Genomic DNA, 18,592 nt, shown 5'->3' with positions numbered 1-18,592 from the left:
TAATGCTGATGAATCATCACTAATGATGCTGGTCTGGGGGCCACACTCTTGGAAACCACTGGTGGGGCATGGCAGGAGCCAAGTCCCTGACCTCGTAGGACCCATAGTCTAGGATGCTTAGGCCAAAAAGACTGACGGCAGACATTTCAGTCATCCTGGCAGGTCAGGGGAGAAAACACGCAGGAGGCAGAGACGCCTTTAGACCCCCTGAAGCTGCTGTCTGTGCCTGCCACCCTGAAACTGAGAAGAACTCAGACGTGCTGCGCCCCTCCCCCGGGGGCAGGCTGAAAGGAGGGGGCGGACAGAAGATCCGGGGGTCCAGCGAATCTTTCCAGGGCAGGCCTCTGCTGGAGGAGGGCAGAGGGATCGCCCTCCCCTTTCGAGGCCCCTCCTGCGCTGGCGCTCGGCTAGCGGTCAGGGCGGTGGCGGCGCGGGGTGGCGCGGGGCGGGGCGCGGCGCGGCGCCGCGACCCCAGTCCCTCCCCGCGGGGCGCGCTCGCGCGGTCCCCATTCCCTCGTCTCAGTCGCCACCGCCCGCCTGGCACGGCCTCGCGGCGCGGGGACTCAGCGGAGCGTCAGTGCCAGCCGGTCCGCGAGCCATGGCCCAGCCCGGCGAGGAGGCTCTGTCCAGGCCCGAGACGGCAGTGCAGATCCGCGTCGCCATCCAGGAGGCCGAGGACGTGGAGGAGCTGGAGGAGGAGGAGGAGGGGGCGGACACGCGGGTCGCTGGGGACCCGGCTCAGTATCTCAGTCCCGGCTGGGGCAGCGCCAGCGAGGAGGAGGCCAGCCGCGGGCACAGGTAGGGGCGGCGCGCGGGCCTGCCGGAGGTGGAGCGAGGGAGAGGGGCGCAGTAGCCTCGGATCCCCGAGCCCGGGCGGAATGAGTTCCGGGAGCTGACGGTGCTTGAGAGCGCGGCAGGCAGAGGGAGCTGGGGACCCGGCTCGGCATCTCAGTCAGAACCGGCCTTTGGTAATTGTCGGAGCCTGGGCCCGCAGTTCGGTAACGGGACCAAGGCTCCCAGGGCCGACGGCGGGGCTATGAGGGGCCTGGATGTGGGGATACTCTTGGATCCCAGAGGAAGCCCTCCCTGAGGCACCTTTGCGTCTCCTCCCCACCAAGAGCTCACCCAAAGACCCACAACACGGCCCATTCCAGCCCAGTCTTCACCCCTGAGGCTGAGCCACCACCCCTGCGAGAGGTCCCCTTCACTGTCATGACCGCCCTGTCTCCAACAGTCCAAATGGCTTTGCTCAGTGGCTGGGGCGGTGGGAGGCCAGCTTCCTAGTGGGGGATCCACCAGGAGGAGTTCTCATGGTGTAGAGAGGGCTCTCTTGCTCTGATTTAAGATCACTTCAGGGCTTGCTGCTTGCATCTGCACACACACTCCCCCCCCCCCCCACGGGGATTCCCGTTTTCACACAGCCTTCCCCTCCTGACTTCTATGCCTGCGTCATCATCATCATCTTGCTGCCTTGGGGTTGGGGTTCTGCCTGATGGGTGTCTGGAGCTTGTATGACACCTGTAACCTTGCCTCTGGGCTCCGAGCTTTGTCATCAGTCACACACCTTAGACTGTGGTCCACTAATGCCAAGACCCTTCAGAAGTGTGGTTTTTGTTCTTGCTGTGGAAAAGAGATACAGTATGCAATATCCATAGGAATGAGAGGGGACAGTGGCGGAACTTGCAAATTCTGGCAAATGCCAGCAGACATTTATCAAAAGCCCTATTTCTCCTGGGATTCTGTGCACAGGCTTTTAGCTATCATGACTCTGCAGGTTAATTTCCTGGCAGGCCTCGATCTACTTCATTGGCAGAATACTAAACTCAAGCGTACAGGGGTCCCAGGGCCAGAGCCATTCCCCATCACTGGCCCGCCCTTCCCCAGTGGAAAGGGTCAGGACTTTGGGACCCAAAGATTCAGAGTAATCCAATGGTGACAGAGCTATTCAAGTTGAGAAGCCCAGTCTAAGAGTTTAGGGCAGGAAAGCTGGACCACAGTATATGCAGATTTATCAGTACGTTACACACTGTAAAGCCTGATTCATTCATTCATTCAGCTCTATGCTAAGTACTCAGATGATAACAATGATGAATCCACAGTCACTGACCTTGAGCAGCTCAGAGTTTTGAGGAGAAGGTAGCCACCCAGTCAAATAATTTCAGAACTTATGGTAAAATAGCCCTGAGTGGTTTATCTTTCTGACTTTATTTGCCTGTGACTATGGCAAAGAGTGAGAGTGGTCCCCTGGCCTGGGGACTAAGTTTTTGGGATTGTACCATTAACCTGTTGCCGTCAAGTTGCTTCTGATTCGTAGTGACCCTAGAGGATAAGGTAGAACTGCCCCATAGGGATTCCAAGACTATAATCCTTAGGAAAGCAGACCACCACATCTTTCTCCCAAGGAGCAACCAGTGGGTTCTAACCACCAACCTTTTGGTTAGGAGACAAGCGCTTAGCCACTGCACCACCAGGGCTCCCTACTGTACCGTTAGTAGAGACTAAAGCCCTGTTTATTTCTCGGGCCCAGGAAGATCCTGATTGATCCTCAGTACTGGTGGGCCTCTTGCCTTCACCTTTTCCACTCTCACCTCCAGAGCTGCCCTTCTTCTCTTTCAGCTCCAACAGCTTGAGTTTCACGGGGTGTTCAGTGTGAAGCACCTCCTGGCATAGAGTTGACTCCTGAAAGCCCCTGGGGCTCCTTAGAGTAGTGGAGCTGATGAAGCTCAGCCAGCTGCAATGCAGAGTACCAGGAGACCCAGCCAAGTATGGGATCGACACTGTCTCTGCTTGGGCCCCGCCTGGCATGGCAGCAGTGACTGCCCTGTGTGAGCATTTCACAGCTCCTGGAACCTACAGAAGGAAGCCCTGATTCTTAAACCTGCCCGTTATGTGGCACCCACTCACATCATCCCCTCAACTCATTGCCTTCTTCCTCGCCTCTCGACATTTTATGCTCCACCGGTACCATCCCTGAGCATAGTGCTTTGTCTCCATGCCTTTGCGCTCCCACCTCTAGGTCCCTCTGATTGATTCCAAACCAAAACCCGTGGCCATTGAGTAGACTCCGACATGGCGGCTCACGAGCTGCAGAAGAGTAGAACCACTCTGTAGAAGTGGCACAAACTGTTAAGCACTGGACTACTAGCCGAAAGATTGGTGGTTCAGACCCACCCAGAGGCACATTGGAAGACAGGCATGGTGATCTGCTTCCGATAGGTCACAGCCTTGAAAACCCTACAGAGTAGTTCTACTCTGTACACATGGGGTTGCCATAAGTCGGAATCAACTCATAAGGGAAACTGACAACAACGTCAATCTTTAAAGAAGCCATTCTTCCAAGGTGCCACTGGGTAAGTTCAAACTACTAACCTTCAGGTTAGCAGCCCGGTGCAAACCAGAGCAAGCCTTTGAAACTTCGCTGCCTCCTTCCTGCCACCCACAACTCCCACCCCAAAGCTGGATTTGTTTTCTCATTTCTGTGTTGCTGGCGTAGTGGTGAAGTGCTACGGCTGCTAACCAAAAGGTTGGCAGTTGAAACCCGCCAGGCGCTCCTTGGAAACTCTATGCGACAGTTCTACTCTGTCCTATAGGGTCTCTACGAGTCGGAATCGACTCGACGGCAGTGGGTTTGGTTTTTTTGGTTTTGTGTTGCTGTAGTACTCTTTGCATTTTATGTCTAGCACGTATCACGTTTATGACTATATAGCTCTTTCTCGCTGAGAAAGTGACACAAATTCAGGGACCATGCCTGCTGTGTTCTCATTGTGTCCTCATCACCCAGCACAGCACCCAGTACTTGGTAGGAGCTCTGTAAACATTTCTTGAATGAATACATATCCATCATTGATTGCACTCACTCCCCTGTGGTGAAGTGTTTGTGTTTCTCTTCCACTAGACAGTGAGATCCTTAAAGACAGCCGCCTTCCTGATTCCCGTCCGTATCTCCAGTACTTAGCCCAATAAACAAAAAAAAACCAAACCCAGTGCCGTCCAGTCGATTCCGACTCATAGCGACCCTGTAGGACAGAGTAGAACTGCCCCATAGAGTTTCCAAGGAGCGCCTGGCGGGTTCCAACTGCCAACCCTTTGGTTAGCAGCCGTAGCACTTAACCACTATGCCACCAGGGTTTCCCTTAGCCCGATATCTTGTTTATATCAGGAGCCAAGGGATAAATGAACAATAAGGAAAAATCTTTACATCCTCAAGCGTTCATTCACCTTGTCCCTGCATTCACTAAAAAGGTGTGTTTATCCTCAACTTTTTAACATAAAAAATTTCAAACATAAAGAAAATGTGAAAGAATAGTATTGTGAGCATTCATATACTGACCATCAAGATTTAGCAATTGCTGATGTTTGCTAGGAGCTCTGGTGGTATAGTATGAAGCAGTCGGCTGCCGACTGAAAGGTCAGTGGTTCAAACCCACCAGCTGCTCCTCCGTGGGAGAAAAGACCTGGTGGGCTGCTTCCATAAAGATTGCAGCCTAGTCTTGTAGAGAAAAACTTGAAACTGTTTCAAGTTAAAATAGAAGTTTATTAAGGGTTTAAAGCCATTGCAATTGGGGAAGCACATAGCCCATTAAAAATGGAACCAGGTAGGCCTGGGGCAGTTTCATTATACGATTTATTCTTATGGGGTAAAAAAAGGAACCAAACCATAGGGAGGGCAATTACAGGAAAACCAATGAATATTATGGTAATCATACTGACTGATTACTGATTATTAACAGTTGTAGTTAGTGCTTACAGATAGTTTCACAGGATGCTTAGATCATGGTCACAAGATGCTTACATGTATTTTCTCTGTCCTGCAAAAATGATCTCTTTGGCAACAGCACCCAGACAGCACTCTCCCTGAGTACGTGTATTCGAGGGGTGCAGATGGTCACTCGAGGCATATGGTTTTACATCCTGGCTTTGACCACTGAGGAAAATCATGTTTTTCTCAAAAAACATAGCTGTTAGTCTAGAAATCCAGATTAAAACTAGAAGCACGGTCAGCATAGTATGCGTCTGTCACACTGACTGCGCTGAAAGTTGTCCTTCCTGAGACACTGGAAAACCCTATGGGCCAGTTCTACTCTGTCCCGTAAGGTCCCTATGAGTTCGAATCAACTTGATGGCACACAACACAGCATTTTTTTTTCCTAGTATTTATTTTTTTATTGTGCTTTAAGTGAAAGTTTACAAATCAAGTCGGTCTCTCGTACAAAAATTTGTATACACCTTGCTACGTACTCCTAGCTGATGTGCTGATGAGACAGCACACTCCTCTCTACCCTGTTTTCCTCGTGTCCCTTCAGATAACTTCTGTCTGCCTCTGCCCTCTCATCTCCGCTCCAGACAGGAGCTGCCCACATAGCCTCATGTGTGTACTTGAGCCAAGAAGCTCACTCCTCACCAGTATCATTTTCTATCTTACAGTCCAGTCCAATCCCTGTCTGAAGAGTTGGCTTTGGGAATGGTTCTAGTCTTGGGCTAACAGAAGATCCAGGGACCAGGACCTCCACGGTCCTTCTAGTCTCAGACCGTTAAGTCTGGTCTTTTTACAGGAATTTGAGGTCTGCATCCCACTGCTCTCCTGCTCCATCAGGGATTCTCTGTTGACAACACAATATTTTGCTGTATTTGTTTGATGGATTTATAACATGCATGTTTCTCTAATCACTTGAAACTATGTTATATACAATACTTATACCCTAAATACTTCATTATGCAGCTCTTAATAATGACATTCTCCTACAAAACCATAATACTGTTATTGGAACTAAGAAAATTATCTCTAATTTCCAAATGTAATCCCTAATATAATCTAATACCCAAGTTTCATATTCAGGTTTCCCTAATTGTCTCTCAGTGTCTTTTACAGCTGTTTCTTTTTCCTTTCAAGCTAGAATCCAGCCCATGTTCAGGCATTTGCCTATCATGTCTCTTGTTGTTGTTGTTAGATGCCGTAGAGTCAGTTCCAACTCATAGCGACCCCATGCACAACAAAATGAAACACTGCCTGGTCCTGTGCCATCCTCACAATTGTTGCTATGCTTAACCCATTGTTGTAGCCACTGTGTCAATCCATCTTGTTGAGGGTCTTCCTCTTTTCCGCTGACCCTCTACTTTACCAAGCATGATGTCTTTCTCCAGGGACGGATCCCTCCTGATAACATGTCCAAAGTATGTAAGACATAGTCTTGCCATCCTTGCTTCTAAGGAGCAGTCTGGTTGTACTTCTTCCAAGACAGATTTGTTTGTTCTTTTGGCAGTCCATGGTATGTTCAATATTCTTCTCCAACACCACAATTCAAAGGTGTCAATTCTTCTTTGGTCTTCCTTATTCATTGTCCAGCTTTCGCATGCGAATGAGGCAATTGAAAACACCATGGCTTGAGTCAGGTGCACCTTCGTCCTCAGGGCGATATCCTTGCTTTTCAATAGTTTAAAGAGACCTTTTGCAGCTGATTTGCCTAATGCAATGCATCTTTTGGTTTCTTGACTGCTGCTTCCATGGGTAAAATGAAATCCTTGACAAATTCAGTCTCCTCTCCATTTATCATGATGTTACTTATTGGTCCATTGTGAGGATTTTTGTCTTCTTTATATTGAGGCATAATCCATACTGAAGGTCGTGGTCTTTGGTCTTCATCAGTTAGTGCATCAAGTCCTCTTCACTTTCAGCAAGCAAGAACGTGTCATCTGTTTAATGCAGGTTGCTGATGAGTCTTCCTCCAATCATGATGTCCCGTTCTTCTTCATATAGTCCAGCTTCTTGGATTATTTGCTTAGCATACAGATTGGTAAAAGAATACAGCCCTGACACACACCTTTCCTAACTTATCCCTTTGTTCTGTTCAAATGACTGCCTCTTGATCCATCTACAGATTCCTCATGAGCAAAATTAAGTGTTCTGGAATTTCCATTCTCCACAATGTTATCCATAATTTGGTATGGTCCACACAGTCGAATGCCTTTGCATAGTCAATAAAACACAGATAAACACCTTTCTGGTATTCTCTGTTTTCATCCAGGATCCATCTGACGTCAGTAACGGTGCCCCATGTCATCTTCTAAAGCCAGCTTGAATTTCTGGCAGTTCCCTGTCGATATACTGCTGCAGCTGCTTTTGAATGATTTTCAGCAAAATTTTGCTTGCATTTGGTGTCAATGATATTGTTCAATAATCTCTTCATTCGGTAGAATCACCTTTCTTGGGAATAGGCATAAATACGGATCTCTTCAGTCGTTTGGACAGGAGGCTGTCTTCCATGTTTCTTGGCATAGACGAGTGAGCACTTCCATCATTGCACCCGTTTGTTGAAACATCTCAATTGGTATTCCGCCAATTCCTGGAGCCTTGTTTTTTGCCAATGCCTTCAGTAGAGCTTGGACTTCTTCCGTCAGTACCATCAGTTCCTGATCATATGTTACCTCCTGAAATGAATGAATGTTGACCAATTCTTTTTGGTGTAACGACTCTGTGTATTCCTCCCATCTTCTTTTGATGCTTCCTGCATCATTTAATATTTTCCCTGTAGAATTCTTCAGTATCACAACTCGAGGCTTGAATTTCTTCTTCAGTTCTTTTAGCTTGAGAAATGCCAAGCATGTTCTTCTCTTTTGGTTTTCTATCTCCAGGTCTCTGCACATGTCATCATAATACTTTACTTTGTCTTCTCGAGCTGCCCTTTGAAATCTTCTGTTCAGTTCTTTTACTTCAACATTTTTTTCTTTTGCTTTAGCTACTCAATGCTTAAGTGCAAGATTTGGAAGATTGGAAATGGAAGGAGAGGTGGAGGAAGGGTAGGACAATAATATCTATATCACTGTATAATGGAAAGTTGAAAAATAATGCCCAATATTAATGGAATAAGAAACAACTTTAAGTGTGTTATTTAAAAACACTAAAATAACCAATACCCCAAACCCAATAGATGAATGAAAAATTATATAAAATTTAACATTGGAACAAGGGTTGTGGGAAATAAGTGATCCCCAATTCTCATATAATGGGGCATGGATAGAAAATGTCAAAGGTTGGCAAGTGAGAAATAGAGCTATGAGCATAGTTTGTACAGCTATAAGGCAACTCTCATAAGAACTAAATGTTAAATAGACGTTGCCTCTAGGGAGGAAGAGTAGAGCGAGGAATTGTGTGGCTTTCTGTATATGCTCTGTACTATTTTATTTTACTTTTTATGGTTTATGTGTATTAGCTTTAAGCATCATTTTTGATGAGCTAATAACAGTATCCCAGGGAGAATTAATGAGGGCCGTGGGAATGGAATGAGAGAATGGATGGGAGACTGCAGAATAAAATCAAGGCTTGTTAACTGATTAGGTGGGGGGGCAAAGAGAAGGCTAAAAGATGCATCTGATAGTCTGAGCCTAAGTACAGAAACACAGGAGAATAGTGAATAGGGAAAGTAGTCGGTGGGAGAGAAGTAGTTTGGGAGTGAAGATATATGGTTATCACAGGATGGTTGTAGTTGACAAGACATTGGCCAGTGTTCATATTTAAAGGATAAAAACGTTTTTTAATGTGCAAGATCTTTTCTATTCAAAGGCTATTACACAAAGCAGGAAACAGTGCAGCATGCCTTAGATATAACATAGGCTTTCCAGCTCTCCCAGGATTCCCTTTGGCGATGCGCCACCGCTGCTGACAGCACCCACACAGAAGGAAGAGTCCTCTAAAGGCAAGAAGCTCACCTCTGCACTCACTGGGGGGTTTTGTATCACCTCCCTTTTTCTGCCCACCTATTCTGGGATCTCTGGCTATCTGCCTGTCTGCTCACTGGGTGCAGATAACTGATGCAGGGTCACCCCCAAGACATTATGGATTGTTTCTTATGAGACCATGTGAATGGATGGTCATAGACCATCTCTGGGTAGGCCCACGCTTCAGTCCTGTCTGAGGGCAATTTCTGAAGAAGACATCTTAGTCATTTAGGGCTGCTATAACAGAAATACCACAAGTGGATGGCTTTAACAAAGAGAAATTTATTTCCTCACAGTAAAATAGGCTAAAAGTCCAAATTCAGGGTGTCAGCTCCAGTGGAAAGCTTTCTCTCTCTGTCAGCCTTCCCTTCAATCTTCCCCCGAATTAGGAGCTTCTCTGCGCAGGGACCCTAGGTCCAAAGGACACGCTCTGCTCCTGGCACTGCTTTCTTGGTGGTGTGAGCTCTCCTCCCCCACCCTCACCCCCACCAGCTTCTCTCTTTTACATCTCAAAAGAGATTGTCTCAAAACACAATCCAATCTTGTAGATTGAGTCCTGCCTCACTAATACAACTGCCACCCATCCTTCCTCATTAACATTGTACAGGCAGGATTTACCACATATAGGAAAACCACACAATACCGGGAATCCTGGCCCAGCCAAACTGATACACACATTTTTGAGGGGACATAATTCATGACAGAAGGTGACGAGGTCAGTTTTGGACATATTTAATTTGAAGCAATATAATAGTGCCCAAGTGGAAAGGTCTGGCAGATAGTTAGGAATTGACGACTGGCATTCAGGAGCAAGAAAAATTATGTTGGGGTGAGGAGAGGCAGATTTGGACCAGATGAATTTACCAAGGACCAGAGTATAGAGGCTATCAGGGGATAAAGAACCAAGAATAAAGAGAGAAGAAGGAGAGGAAGTCTGTCTAGGTGGAGCTGCTGGTGGACGTGATCTTCAGTTAGAAGGGCCTCAGTGGATGGGACTGGGTTTGCAGACTCCATGGTAGAGTCCCAACATGATGTGGAAGGTATCGTGTATGCTGAGTTCAGAGAGTGAGGATTTGAGTTTGAACCCTGTATCTGCCTCTTATGAGTGAACCAATGAATTCACAAATCCCTTGGAAAATACCTATATTTAAAAATAAGAGAAGAAAAAGTATCTGAAAGGGCAGTCTAGCACTAAGCTGTTTGCGCCCCCTAGGGACTCCTTTAGTGGCAAAACCAAAAAAAAAAAAAAAAAATCCCCATTGCCATGGAGTCAATTTCGACTCATAGCCACCCTGTAAAAAAAAAAAAAATTTTTTTTTTTTTTTTTTGTGGTACAGAGTGAAACTGCCCCATAGGGTTTCCAAGGAGCAGCTTGTGGATTCAAACTGCAGACCTTTTTGGTAAGCAGCCAAGCTCTTAACCACTGTGCCACCAGCATCACATAAATGTTAATAGGTGACATTATTATTTTAAGGACCCTCTATACTTGTTAAAAACAAAAGCTTGATCTCTTAGCTGGTTGGAACCAAAAGCTGTCCCTTTACAGGCCGTGAGACCACTGTCTGGAAAGAGTCCAGTTCAGGTGTGACCTAGTGTCTCCTCCTTGTTTCCGCAGCGCCACAAGTGGGGGCGAGAATGAGCGTGAGGACCTGGATCAGGAGTGGAAGCCTCCAGATGCAGAATTAATCCAGAAACTGGTGGATCAGATTGAATTCTATTTTTCTGATGAAAACCTGGAGAAGGATGCCTTCCTGCTGAAACACGTGCGGAGAAACAAGCTGGGATACGTGAGCGTCAAGCTACTCACATCCTTCAAAAAGGTAAGGCTTCATTTCCAGAAGCTGCTTCTAGAAATTCAAGGGTGTTTGAGGTTGTGGTTCTAAACATCTTTTACCCCTTTGAACCCTGATGACTAGCAATTTTTAAAATTTCTTCTGAGGCCTGAAAAAGAGAAAAATGAACAAGATAAAGGCTTTAGAATTGAAAGCATATCCTCCAACACTATTAAAAGGGTCCTGGGTGTTGGGATAAGTCTCAGCCAACAACAGTACTTGTGAAATGACATTACTTGTACTCAGTAAAATTCCAGCAATCTTGTCAGGCAGCTGGGTGGCCGGGGGGATGCTCTGCCAGGACAGGGGGACTCAGCGGCCTTGAAAGATGCCTATAAGGCCTAGAGTTAGATAAAATCCAAGATTTTCATTTGTCAAGCGGAATAAATAAGAGAGGAAAGGAAAGAGCACCCAGGACTCTTGGAGATGAATCTTCTCTGAGATGCCTCTGCTGTGTCTGATGCCATATTCTCATCTCTAAGATGGAGAGACGGGAGAGCTAATGATTGCCGTTGTCAGGGGGACAACGGTGAGTCCCTGCTGTTTGCAGATCCAGCAGCAGGCTGTGGACTTCCTGCTTCTCAGAGTGTTATCAGAGCACTTGGTGTAAGAACTCTGTTTCTGCCCTGGGGAAAGTGCATTTACTGAAGTGGAAAGGCACGACGGGGCCTGTCGCATAAGGGCATGTTGACAGGTGTCCACAGGCAAGTTGCCTGTGCGCTTTGTCAGAGAGCACTGGGGGAGAGCCGTCTTCTTGGAGTGCTTCTCTGCCTTGCCTCCAGTAGACCCTGCCCACCTCTCCTGCTCTCTTTCCTTCATTCATTCATCAAACATTGATTGAGTACCTTCTCTATGCTAAGTGCTGTGTGAGGCATACACCCAGATAAGTGCTGTGTGAGGCATAGGATGTACAAAATGAGTATGGCATTCCCCCTGCCCTTGAAAACCTCCCAGTCTAATAAAGGAGTAAGGTGTATGAATGATTGCAATACAACCATGGATAGTACTACCAAGGATGGGAGAAGAAAGTACTGTGGAAGCTAGCTGTTCAAAGCAACCAGCCCTGCCTGGAGAATTGAGACGTCTTCTCAGAGGTGGTGACACTTAAATAGGATCTTGGAGAATGAGTAGGAGTTTTCAAGGTCATGTCCAGAGAACAGTGAGTAAACCCTCATATGAAAAGTGCCTGTGGAGGAACCCAAAATGAAGCAGCCAGTGGAGCCATCCTATCAGCTCTGTGTACATTCCTTTATTTCCTCCCAGGGCTCCTGAGAGTCTGCCTGCTTTTCTTTCCTTTTAACCTGCTACTTATGAATCTGTTTTGAAGGTTTCGTCTCTGTGCAGCCCCTGGGTAGCACACACAGTAGAATACTTGATTTAGGTGGTGCCTGGACAACCCTTATGAAGGGTTATGGACACAGGCCTAGGATGCCTGACTGTAACCAAGATCTCCCAGTGGGCCTTACTACTGACTGTTCCTATTGTGATTAACAGAAAACCAACCAAAAGATTGATAGTTCAAACCCACCCAGAGGCACCCGGAAGAAAGGCCTGGTGATCTTCTTCCAAAAGGCCATAGCCTTAAAAACCCTATGGAACACAGTTCTACATAGAGGCCCAATGAGTCGGAATTGGCTCATTGGCAACTGGTTGTTTTTGTTTTTTTTTTTTCTTTTCCTTCTCTGTACAAAACTGGCTGCAGAATAGACATAGTCTACTGACCACCTCCAAAACAAGAATAAAGACCCTTTTCATTCTAAACGGTTTCCCGCTAATCACAAATAGGAAACATATATAAAACAGATAACAAACATAGGGAAATTACAATGTTTCTGAAAATCTAAAAAAGGTCTTGTACTCCTTGCTCAAGGACCAAAGCTACCTGGTTCCTTTTTTTAGGTGGCACCTGGAGGACCCTTGTAAAGGGTCGTGAACACAGACGCAGGATGCCTAGACTGTAACCAGTGGCTCTTGCTACTGGCTCTGGAGGGATGCTTGGTCCTTGTGGGAGCCTACTTCTCTCTTAATTGGATGTAGTCTCCCATCAGTTTCTCTAGCCTCTGAGTGAGGCAGAGCCCCTTCTTCCCCCAGTCACTCCTGTCTCAGGCTTCAGGCTTATAACGTAGCTTCTCCTCTTCTCCTGAGCCCTCCCTCCCTGTCAATTGTTCTGGAGAAGGCTCCACCACATCTCATCCACAGAGAGCCATTCCCTGGCTTTCTCACAGTCTTGCGTAGACCTGCAATCATCATTTTTACCCTTTCTGGATCCTTCTTGACTCTGTCCACCTGAAACCTGGCCCTTCGCGTAGGCCTGGTTCGCTCTGCGCTTGGCCTATGTCACATCGATCAGCTCACTGATTCTGTGAGTAGATGATTTATGATTCCAGCACTCGAAGCCTAAGTCTGGGCCATTTCACCCAGAGATCACAGGCTGGAGTGGACAATGCCTTCTGTCCAGGAGCCTGTCTGTCCTACCTCACTGGGCTCTAAGAGGTCCTCCCTTCCTGCCCAGTTTAATGAGCTCTCCCTTTCTGAGTTCCCCTTAAGTCCCTGTTCGGGCTCAGGAGTGCCTGAAGTCCCCAGTCCCCTGGTAGAGCAACACCATTGGCCTGGCCTAAGAGGACTCAGAGCCATCTTGCCATTCCTGGCTCAGGTTACCCACCCCACCCACCTCCTCCACTTCTTTGGGATGACTCATTCTCGCTGGTGTCCCCCTCACAGGAAGTGGGCCTCCAGAAGATTACTCTTTTACAGGATAAATATAGCTTTCATATACTGCAACATCGTTACACACAGTTTCCACTAAGGGAGGGGGAAAGGGTGATTATTTCATCATCCTCCATGAGGTCCAAGTTGGATTTGATTCCAGGTTGAAATAGTCCATTTTACTCTCAGGAGATATTGCAGTGAAATATGAAAGATCTCTTGAAGCCTACTTTGTACCAAATGCATATATGCAGAAATGTAACTTCAGAGAAGCATTTGAATGTTAAAATCTCTGAGTCCTACCAATGGTAGCACACCATATTTGAATAATGATAGCGTATAATATTTACTGGGTACTCCCTATAAGCTTGGAGCTGTCCTAAGTCATAAATACACACACACACACACACACACACACACACACACACCCCAAACCCAACCCATTGCCGTCAAGTCAGCTCTGCCTCGCGGCGACCCCGTGTATGTCCGAGTAGAGCAGTGCTCCATGGGGTTTCAGTGGCTGTGATCTTACAGAAGCAGATCACGGGACTTTCTTCCATGGTGCTGCGGGAGGACTCAAACTGCCAACCTTTTGGTTACTAGCCAAGAGCAAACTATTTGCATCACCCAAGGACCTTTACATATACATTGTTGTTGTTGTTGTTAGTTGCCATCAGGTTGATTCAGACTCATGGTAGCCCCATGTGTACAGAGTAGAACTGCCCCATAGGGCTTTCAAGGCTGTGACTTTTTGGAAGCAGATCACCAGCCCTGTCTTCTGAGGTGCCTCTGAGTGGGTTTGAATCACCAACCTTTCAGCTAGTAGTCTAGCGCTTAACTGTTTGCACCACCTAGGGACTCTTATATATACATACACACGTATATATTTATTCACTTAATCCTCATAACAACTCTGTGAGATCGGTACTATTAACGTCTTCATTTTACAAATGGGAAAGTGGAGACAGTGAAAGGTTTAATAACTTCCCAGGTCCTATAGCTAGTTAGAGGTGGGTTTTGCATTTGTTTATTCAACAACCTTGTTCCAGAGGGGGACACCGGGGAGAATGAGTCATCCCAAAGAAGTGGAGGAGGTGGGTGGAGTTAACCTCTAAACTTGCACAGAATAGAACATTTCCATTGTCACAGAAATTTCCATTGGACAGCACTGTTCCAGACTATGCTGCTTCCTTTGAAGTTGTAGAAAATGTGTTCATTCACTAGATTTTTGAGCGCCTACATCTGCCAAATATGATTCTAGATACCAGTGTTGCAGTAATAAGGGAGGGAGAGAGATTATAGAGTAAATAAGGGTGGACAAGGACATTAGGCACCATTTCTGATTTGCTTTATATTCTTCAGGTAAAACACCTCACAAGGGACTGGAGAACCACAGCTTACGCCTTGAAATATTCAGTGACCCTTGAGCTGAATGAGGATCACCGGAAGGTGAGGAGGACCACCCCTGTCCCACTCTTCCCCAATGAGAACCTTCCGAGCAAGATGCTTCTGGTCTATGATCTCTACCTGTGCCCTAAGCTGTGGGCCCTGGCCACCCCCCAGAAGAATGGAAGGGTGCAGGAGAAGGTTATGGAACACCTGCTCAAGCTCTTTGGGGTCTTTGGCATTATCTCCTCAGTGCGGATCCTCAAACCTGGGAGAGAGCTGCCCCCTGATATCCGGAGGATCAGCAGCCGGTACAGCCAAGTGGGGACCCAAGAGTGTGCCATTGTAGAGTTTGAGGAGGTGGAAGCGGCTGTCAAAGCCCACGAGTACATGATCTCAGAATCTCAAGGCAAAGAGAACATGAAAGCTGTCCTGATTGGTATGAAGCCACCCAAAAAGAAACCACCCAAAGACAAGAACCACGATGAGGAGCCCACTGTGAGCATCCACCTGAACAAGTCCCTAAACAAGAGAGTTGAGGAGCTTCAATACATGGGTGATGAGTCTTCTGCCAACAGCTCCTCTGACCCTGAAAGCAACCCCACATCACCGATGGCTGGCCGGCGGCATGTGGTCAACAACAAGCTCAGCCCTCCTGGCCACCAGAATCTCTTTCTGAGCCCGAATGCCTCCCCCTGCTCAAGTCCTTGGAGCAGCCCTTTGGCCCAACGTAAAGGTGTTTCCAAAAAGTCGCCACTGGCCGAGGAAGGTAGACTGAACTCTAGTACCAGCCCTGAGATCTTTCGCAAGTGTATGGATTATTCCTCCGACAGCAGCATCACTCCCTCTGGCAGCCCCTGGGTTCGGAGGCGCCGTCAAGCTGAGATGGGGACACAGGAGAAAAGTCCTGGGGCAAGTCCTTTGCTCTCTCGGAAGATGCAGACTGCAGATGGGTTACCTGTGGGGGTACTGAGGCTACCCAGAGGCCCTGACAACACCAGAGGATTTCATGGTGGACAGGAGAGGAGTAGGGCTTATGTATAATAAATACCTTCTATTTTTAATATCAGCTGCATTGAAAGCCACCTTTGTTTTCAAGGTTCTGACAAATACCTGGCATGACCTAGAATGTAATTAAGTCCCCTTTGAAAGATTTTGTACACATGTAGACCTCATAATTTATATATTTGTAATGTATATAAACTGTCCAGTACACTATGGTTTTAAGAGCGTCTTCTAGTTCAGAACACCCATTTGTCCCAGCATGGCCATTATTTCATGGCTTTGAAGGGCTGGTGGACAGAGACTCCCTGGGGAAGGGCTGGTGGAAGGTCTCTTCTTTGGGACAGGGTTTTTCCCTGTGGTGACGGGGCTGTTCTCAGTAGGCCATGCAAGGACTCCCTGAGAGCCCAGAGGAGTTCTCTTCTGCAACAACAGCTAGTTAAGCTGATACCATGGTGTCTCATAGGACCAAATGTATGTTTCCTGTCAAATGAATAAATAATAAAACACCCAACTGGCATGCTGACTCTGAGGTCTTAGACTGTGCCTGACAAAAGTCTATTCCTGTCTGACAAGCCTGTGTGTAGCATCATGAGGCACTAAAGAGCTTAACAGAGACATATTTCCTAAATGTTCCCTGGGTCAGCCTGGGTCTCTCCTTGGGGCCCCTGGCAGCCTGAGAGGTCTACAGAGTTTGTGCAGATCTGAGAGTACCACCTCTCTCATCACAGTGAACCCTACAGAGCAGAGGAGCCTGGTGTAGAGCACTGGTTCTCCAGAGGTGGTTTCCCAAGCAGCAGCATTGACATCACCTGAGAACTTGTTAGAAATGCAAATTCTCAGGCCCTGCCCCAGACCTCCTAAATCAGAAACTCTGGGAGAGGAGTGCCAGAGTCTGTGTTTTAACAAGCCCTCTAGGTGACTGTGATGCACACTACAGTTTGGGAACCGCCAGTATAGAGAAAGATTGTGGAACTTTAGGTCAGTTTGAATTGTACCTCCTCCAGTTTTGTGACTCTTTACTAGTTTTACTATTTTTGTGACCATGGAAAAGTTACTTAACCCCGCTAAGCCTTGTTGTATTCCCTGTGAAATGCTTTGTCATGTTGTCAGTATCTGGAAGGCAGACGACCCTCCAGAACTGTCAGTTCCTTTTCCTTCTTGTTTGGGTTAATGTCCATTATCGTCTGAAGCAGGCTTGGTGAGGCAGAAAACACAGACCTCGGTTACAGGCTTGGCTCATCCACTTGCTATTTAGGCAAGTTATGTTTAATAGGGTTTGTTAATTATTATTGAACAGTTATTTAGATGCCAGAGTCTATGCTAAGGGCTTCCCATGCTGTATCTCATTTAATCCTCCAACAACCAAATAAGAAAGGTCCAGTTATTACCTCCATTTTACACAAGAAGAAACAGAGGCTTTATGTGGGTAACTAGCTTCTCTGAGGTTTAATACTAAGCTGGGTTTGAGCTGGGTTTGTACCTAGTGGTTTAACTCAGGTGCCCAAGCTCTTAACCACTAAAGGTACACAACATCTCTGAACTTCACCATCTACACTAAAAAAAAGTAACAACCGTACAAAAAAGCTAGTATTTTTTCGGCATCCTCCTAGGTGCTAGGCATTTTGCTAGATATATTCTTTCATTCATTCTCTCAGTATACCGATAAACAAGTAATTTCTTTTATAAGGATCAGCACAAAGCTGGTTCCTATGAGTGGTTAAAGATGCCCCAAATGTCCAAATTTTCCAAGCCGCTGTGTCACCGCATCATCTCTAACGTCAACTACTCCCCCTCTCCTAGCACTCTTCCTCCCATCTTTGCATTCCCTAATTCAATGCAACGTCTCAGAACTCATGAATCCTATAAAAAGGAAATGGCTCATGCGGTTGTGGAGGCTGGTAAGTCCCGAATTCATGGGTCAAGCATAGGCTTCTCTCCGGCCCTCGGTCTCTACCCATAGGCATTCAGCTTTCTTGCTCCTTGGGCCAGGAAGTCCCCTGCACCATCTCCTGCGGGTCTGTCCTGCCGGGCTCTCCTTTGTTGTTGGTAGTAGGCTCTTCTCTTTCCCGCCTCTGGGGTGGTTCATTTCAAAACCAACAGGATGGCAAAACTGACCAATTTCCTTAGTGGGCCACAATTACTCTATCACACAATCCCACCCAATCACCTGGGTGGGAGTTACAAGACCATGGCTAGAAAGGCCACACAAAAAGTAATCCATTACACCACAACCTATAAAACATCCTACCAGTTTACATGTGGAGATATTGAGGTAGGATAATCATATCCACCTCAAGCAATTGTGAAAGTGGAAAAGATAGTGCATTTTAAAGGATACAACTCTACACAAATTGTTGTTAGGTGCCATTGAGTCAGTTCCGACCCATAGTGACCCTACGTACAATAGAATGAAACAGTACCCTGTCCTGTGCCATCATCACAATCATTTCTATGTTTGAGCCCATTGTTGCAACCACTGTTTCACTTCATCTTTTTTGCTGACCCTCTACTTTGCCCAGCATGATTTTCTTCCCCAGGGACTTGTCCCTCCTGATAACATGTCCAAAGTATGTGAGTGAAGCCTCACCACCCTCACTTCTAAAGAGCATTCTGGCTGTACTTCTTCTGGCAGTCCATGATATATTCGCTATTCTTCACCAACACTGCAATTCAAAGGCATCAATTCTTCTTTGGTCTTCCTTAGTCATTGTCCAGCTTTCACATGCATATGAGGCAATTGAAAATACCATGGCTTGGGTCAGGCATACCTTAGTCCTCAAGGTGACGTCTTTACTTTGTAACACTTTAAAGAGGTCTTTTACAGCAGATTTGCTCAATGCAATATGTTGTTTGATGTCTTGACTGCAGCTTCCATGGACATTGATTGTTGATCCAAGTAAAATGAAATCCTTGACAATTTCAATATTTTATGTGTTCATCATGATGTTGTT

The 18,592-nt window shown here is 46.6% G+C and overlaps 1 protein-coding gene across 1 annotated transcript; it reads left to right on the top strand.

The window, feature by feature from the left end:
• Positions 1-445: 445 nt before the first annotated feature.
• Positions 446-17,953, top strand: LARP6 (La ribonucleoprotein 6, translational regulator). The gene is made up of 3 exons (XM_049905596.1): positions 446-798; positions 10,328-10,532; positions 14,613-17,953. Exons 1-3 carry the CDS (start codon positions 599-601, stop codon positions 15,678-15,680), a joined length of 1,473 nt encoding a protein of 490 aa, XP_049761553.1. The 5' UTR covers positions 446-598; the 3' UTR covers positions 15,681-17,953.
• Positions 17,954-18,592: the final 639 nt, after the last annotated feature.

This window comes from Elephas maximus, chromosome 13 (assembly GCF_024166365.1).
Source record: "Elephas maximus indicus isolate mEleMax1 chromosome 13, mEleMax1 primary haplotype, whole genome shotgun sequence".
NCBI classification, from domain to species: domain Eukaryota; kingdom Metazoa; phylum Chordata; class Mammalia; order Proboscidea; family Elephantidae; genus Elephas; species Elephas maximus.
The sequence above is the reverse complement of the archived record's forward strand: the minus strand, read 5'-3'. Positions and strand labels throughout refer to the sequence as shown.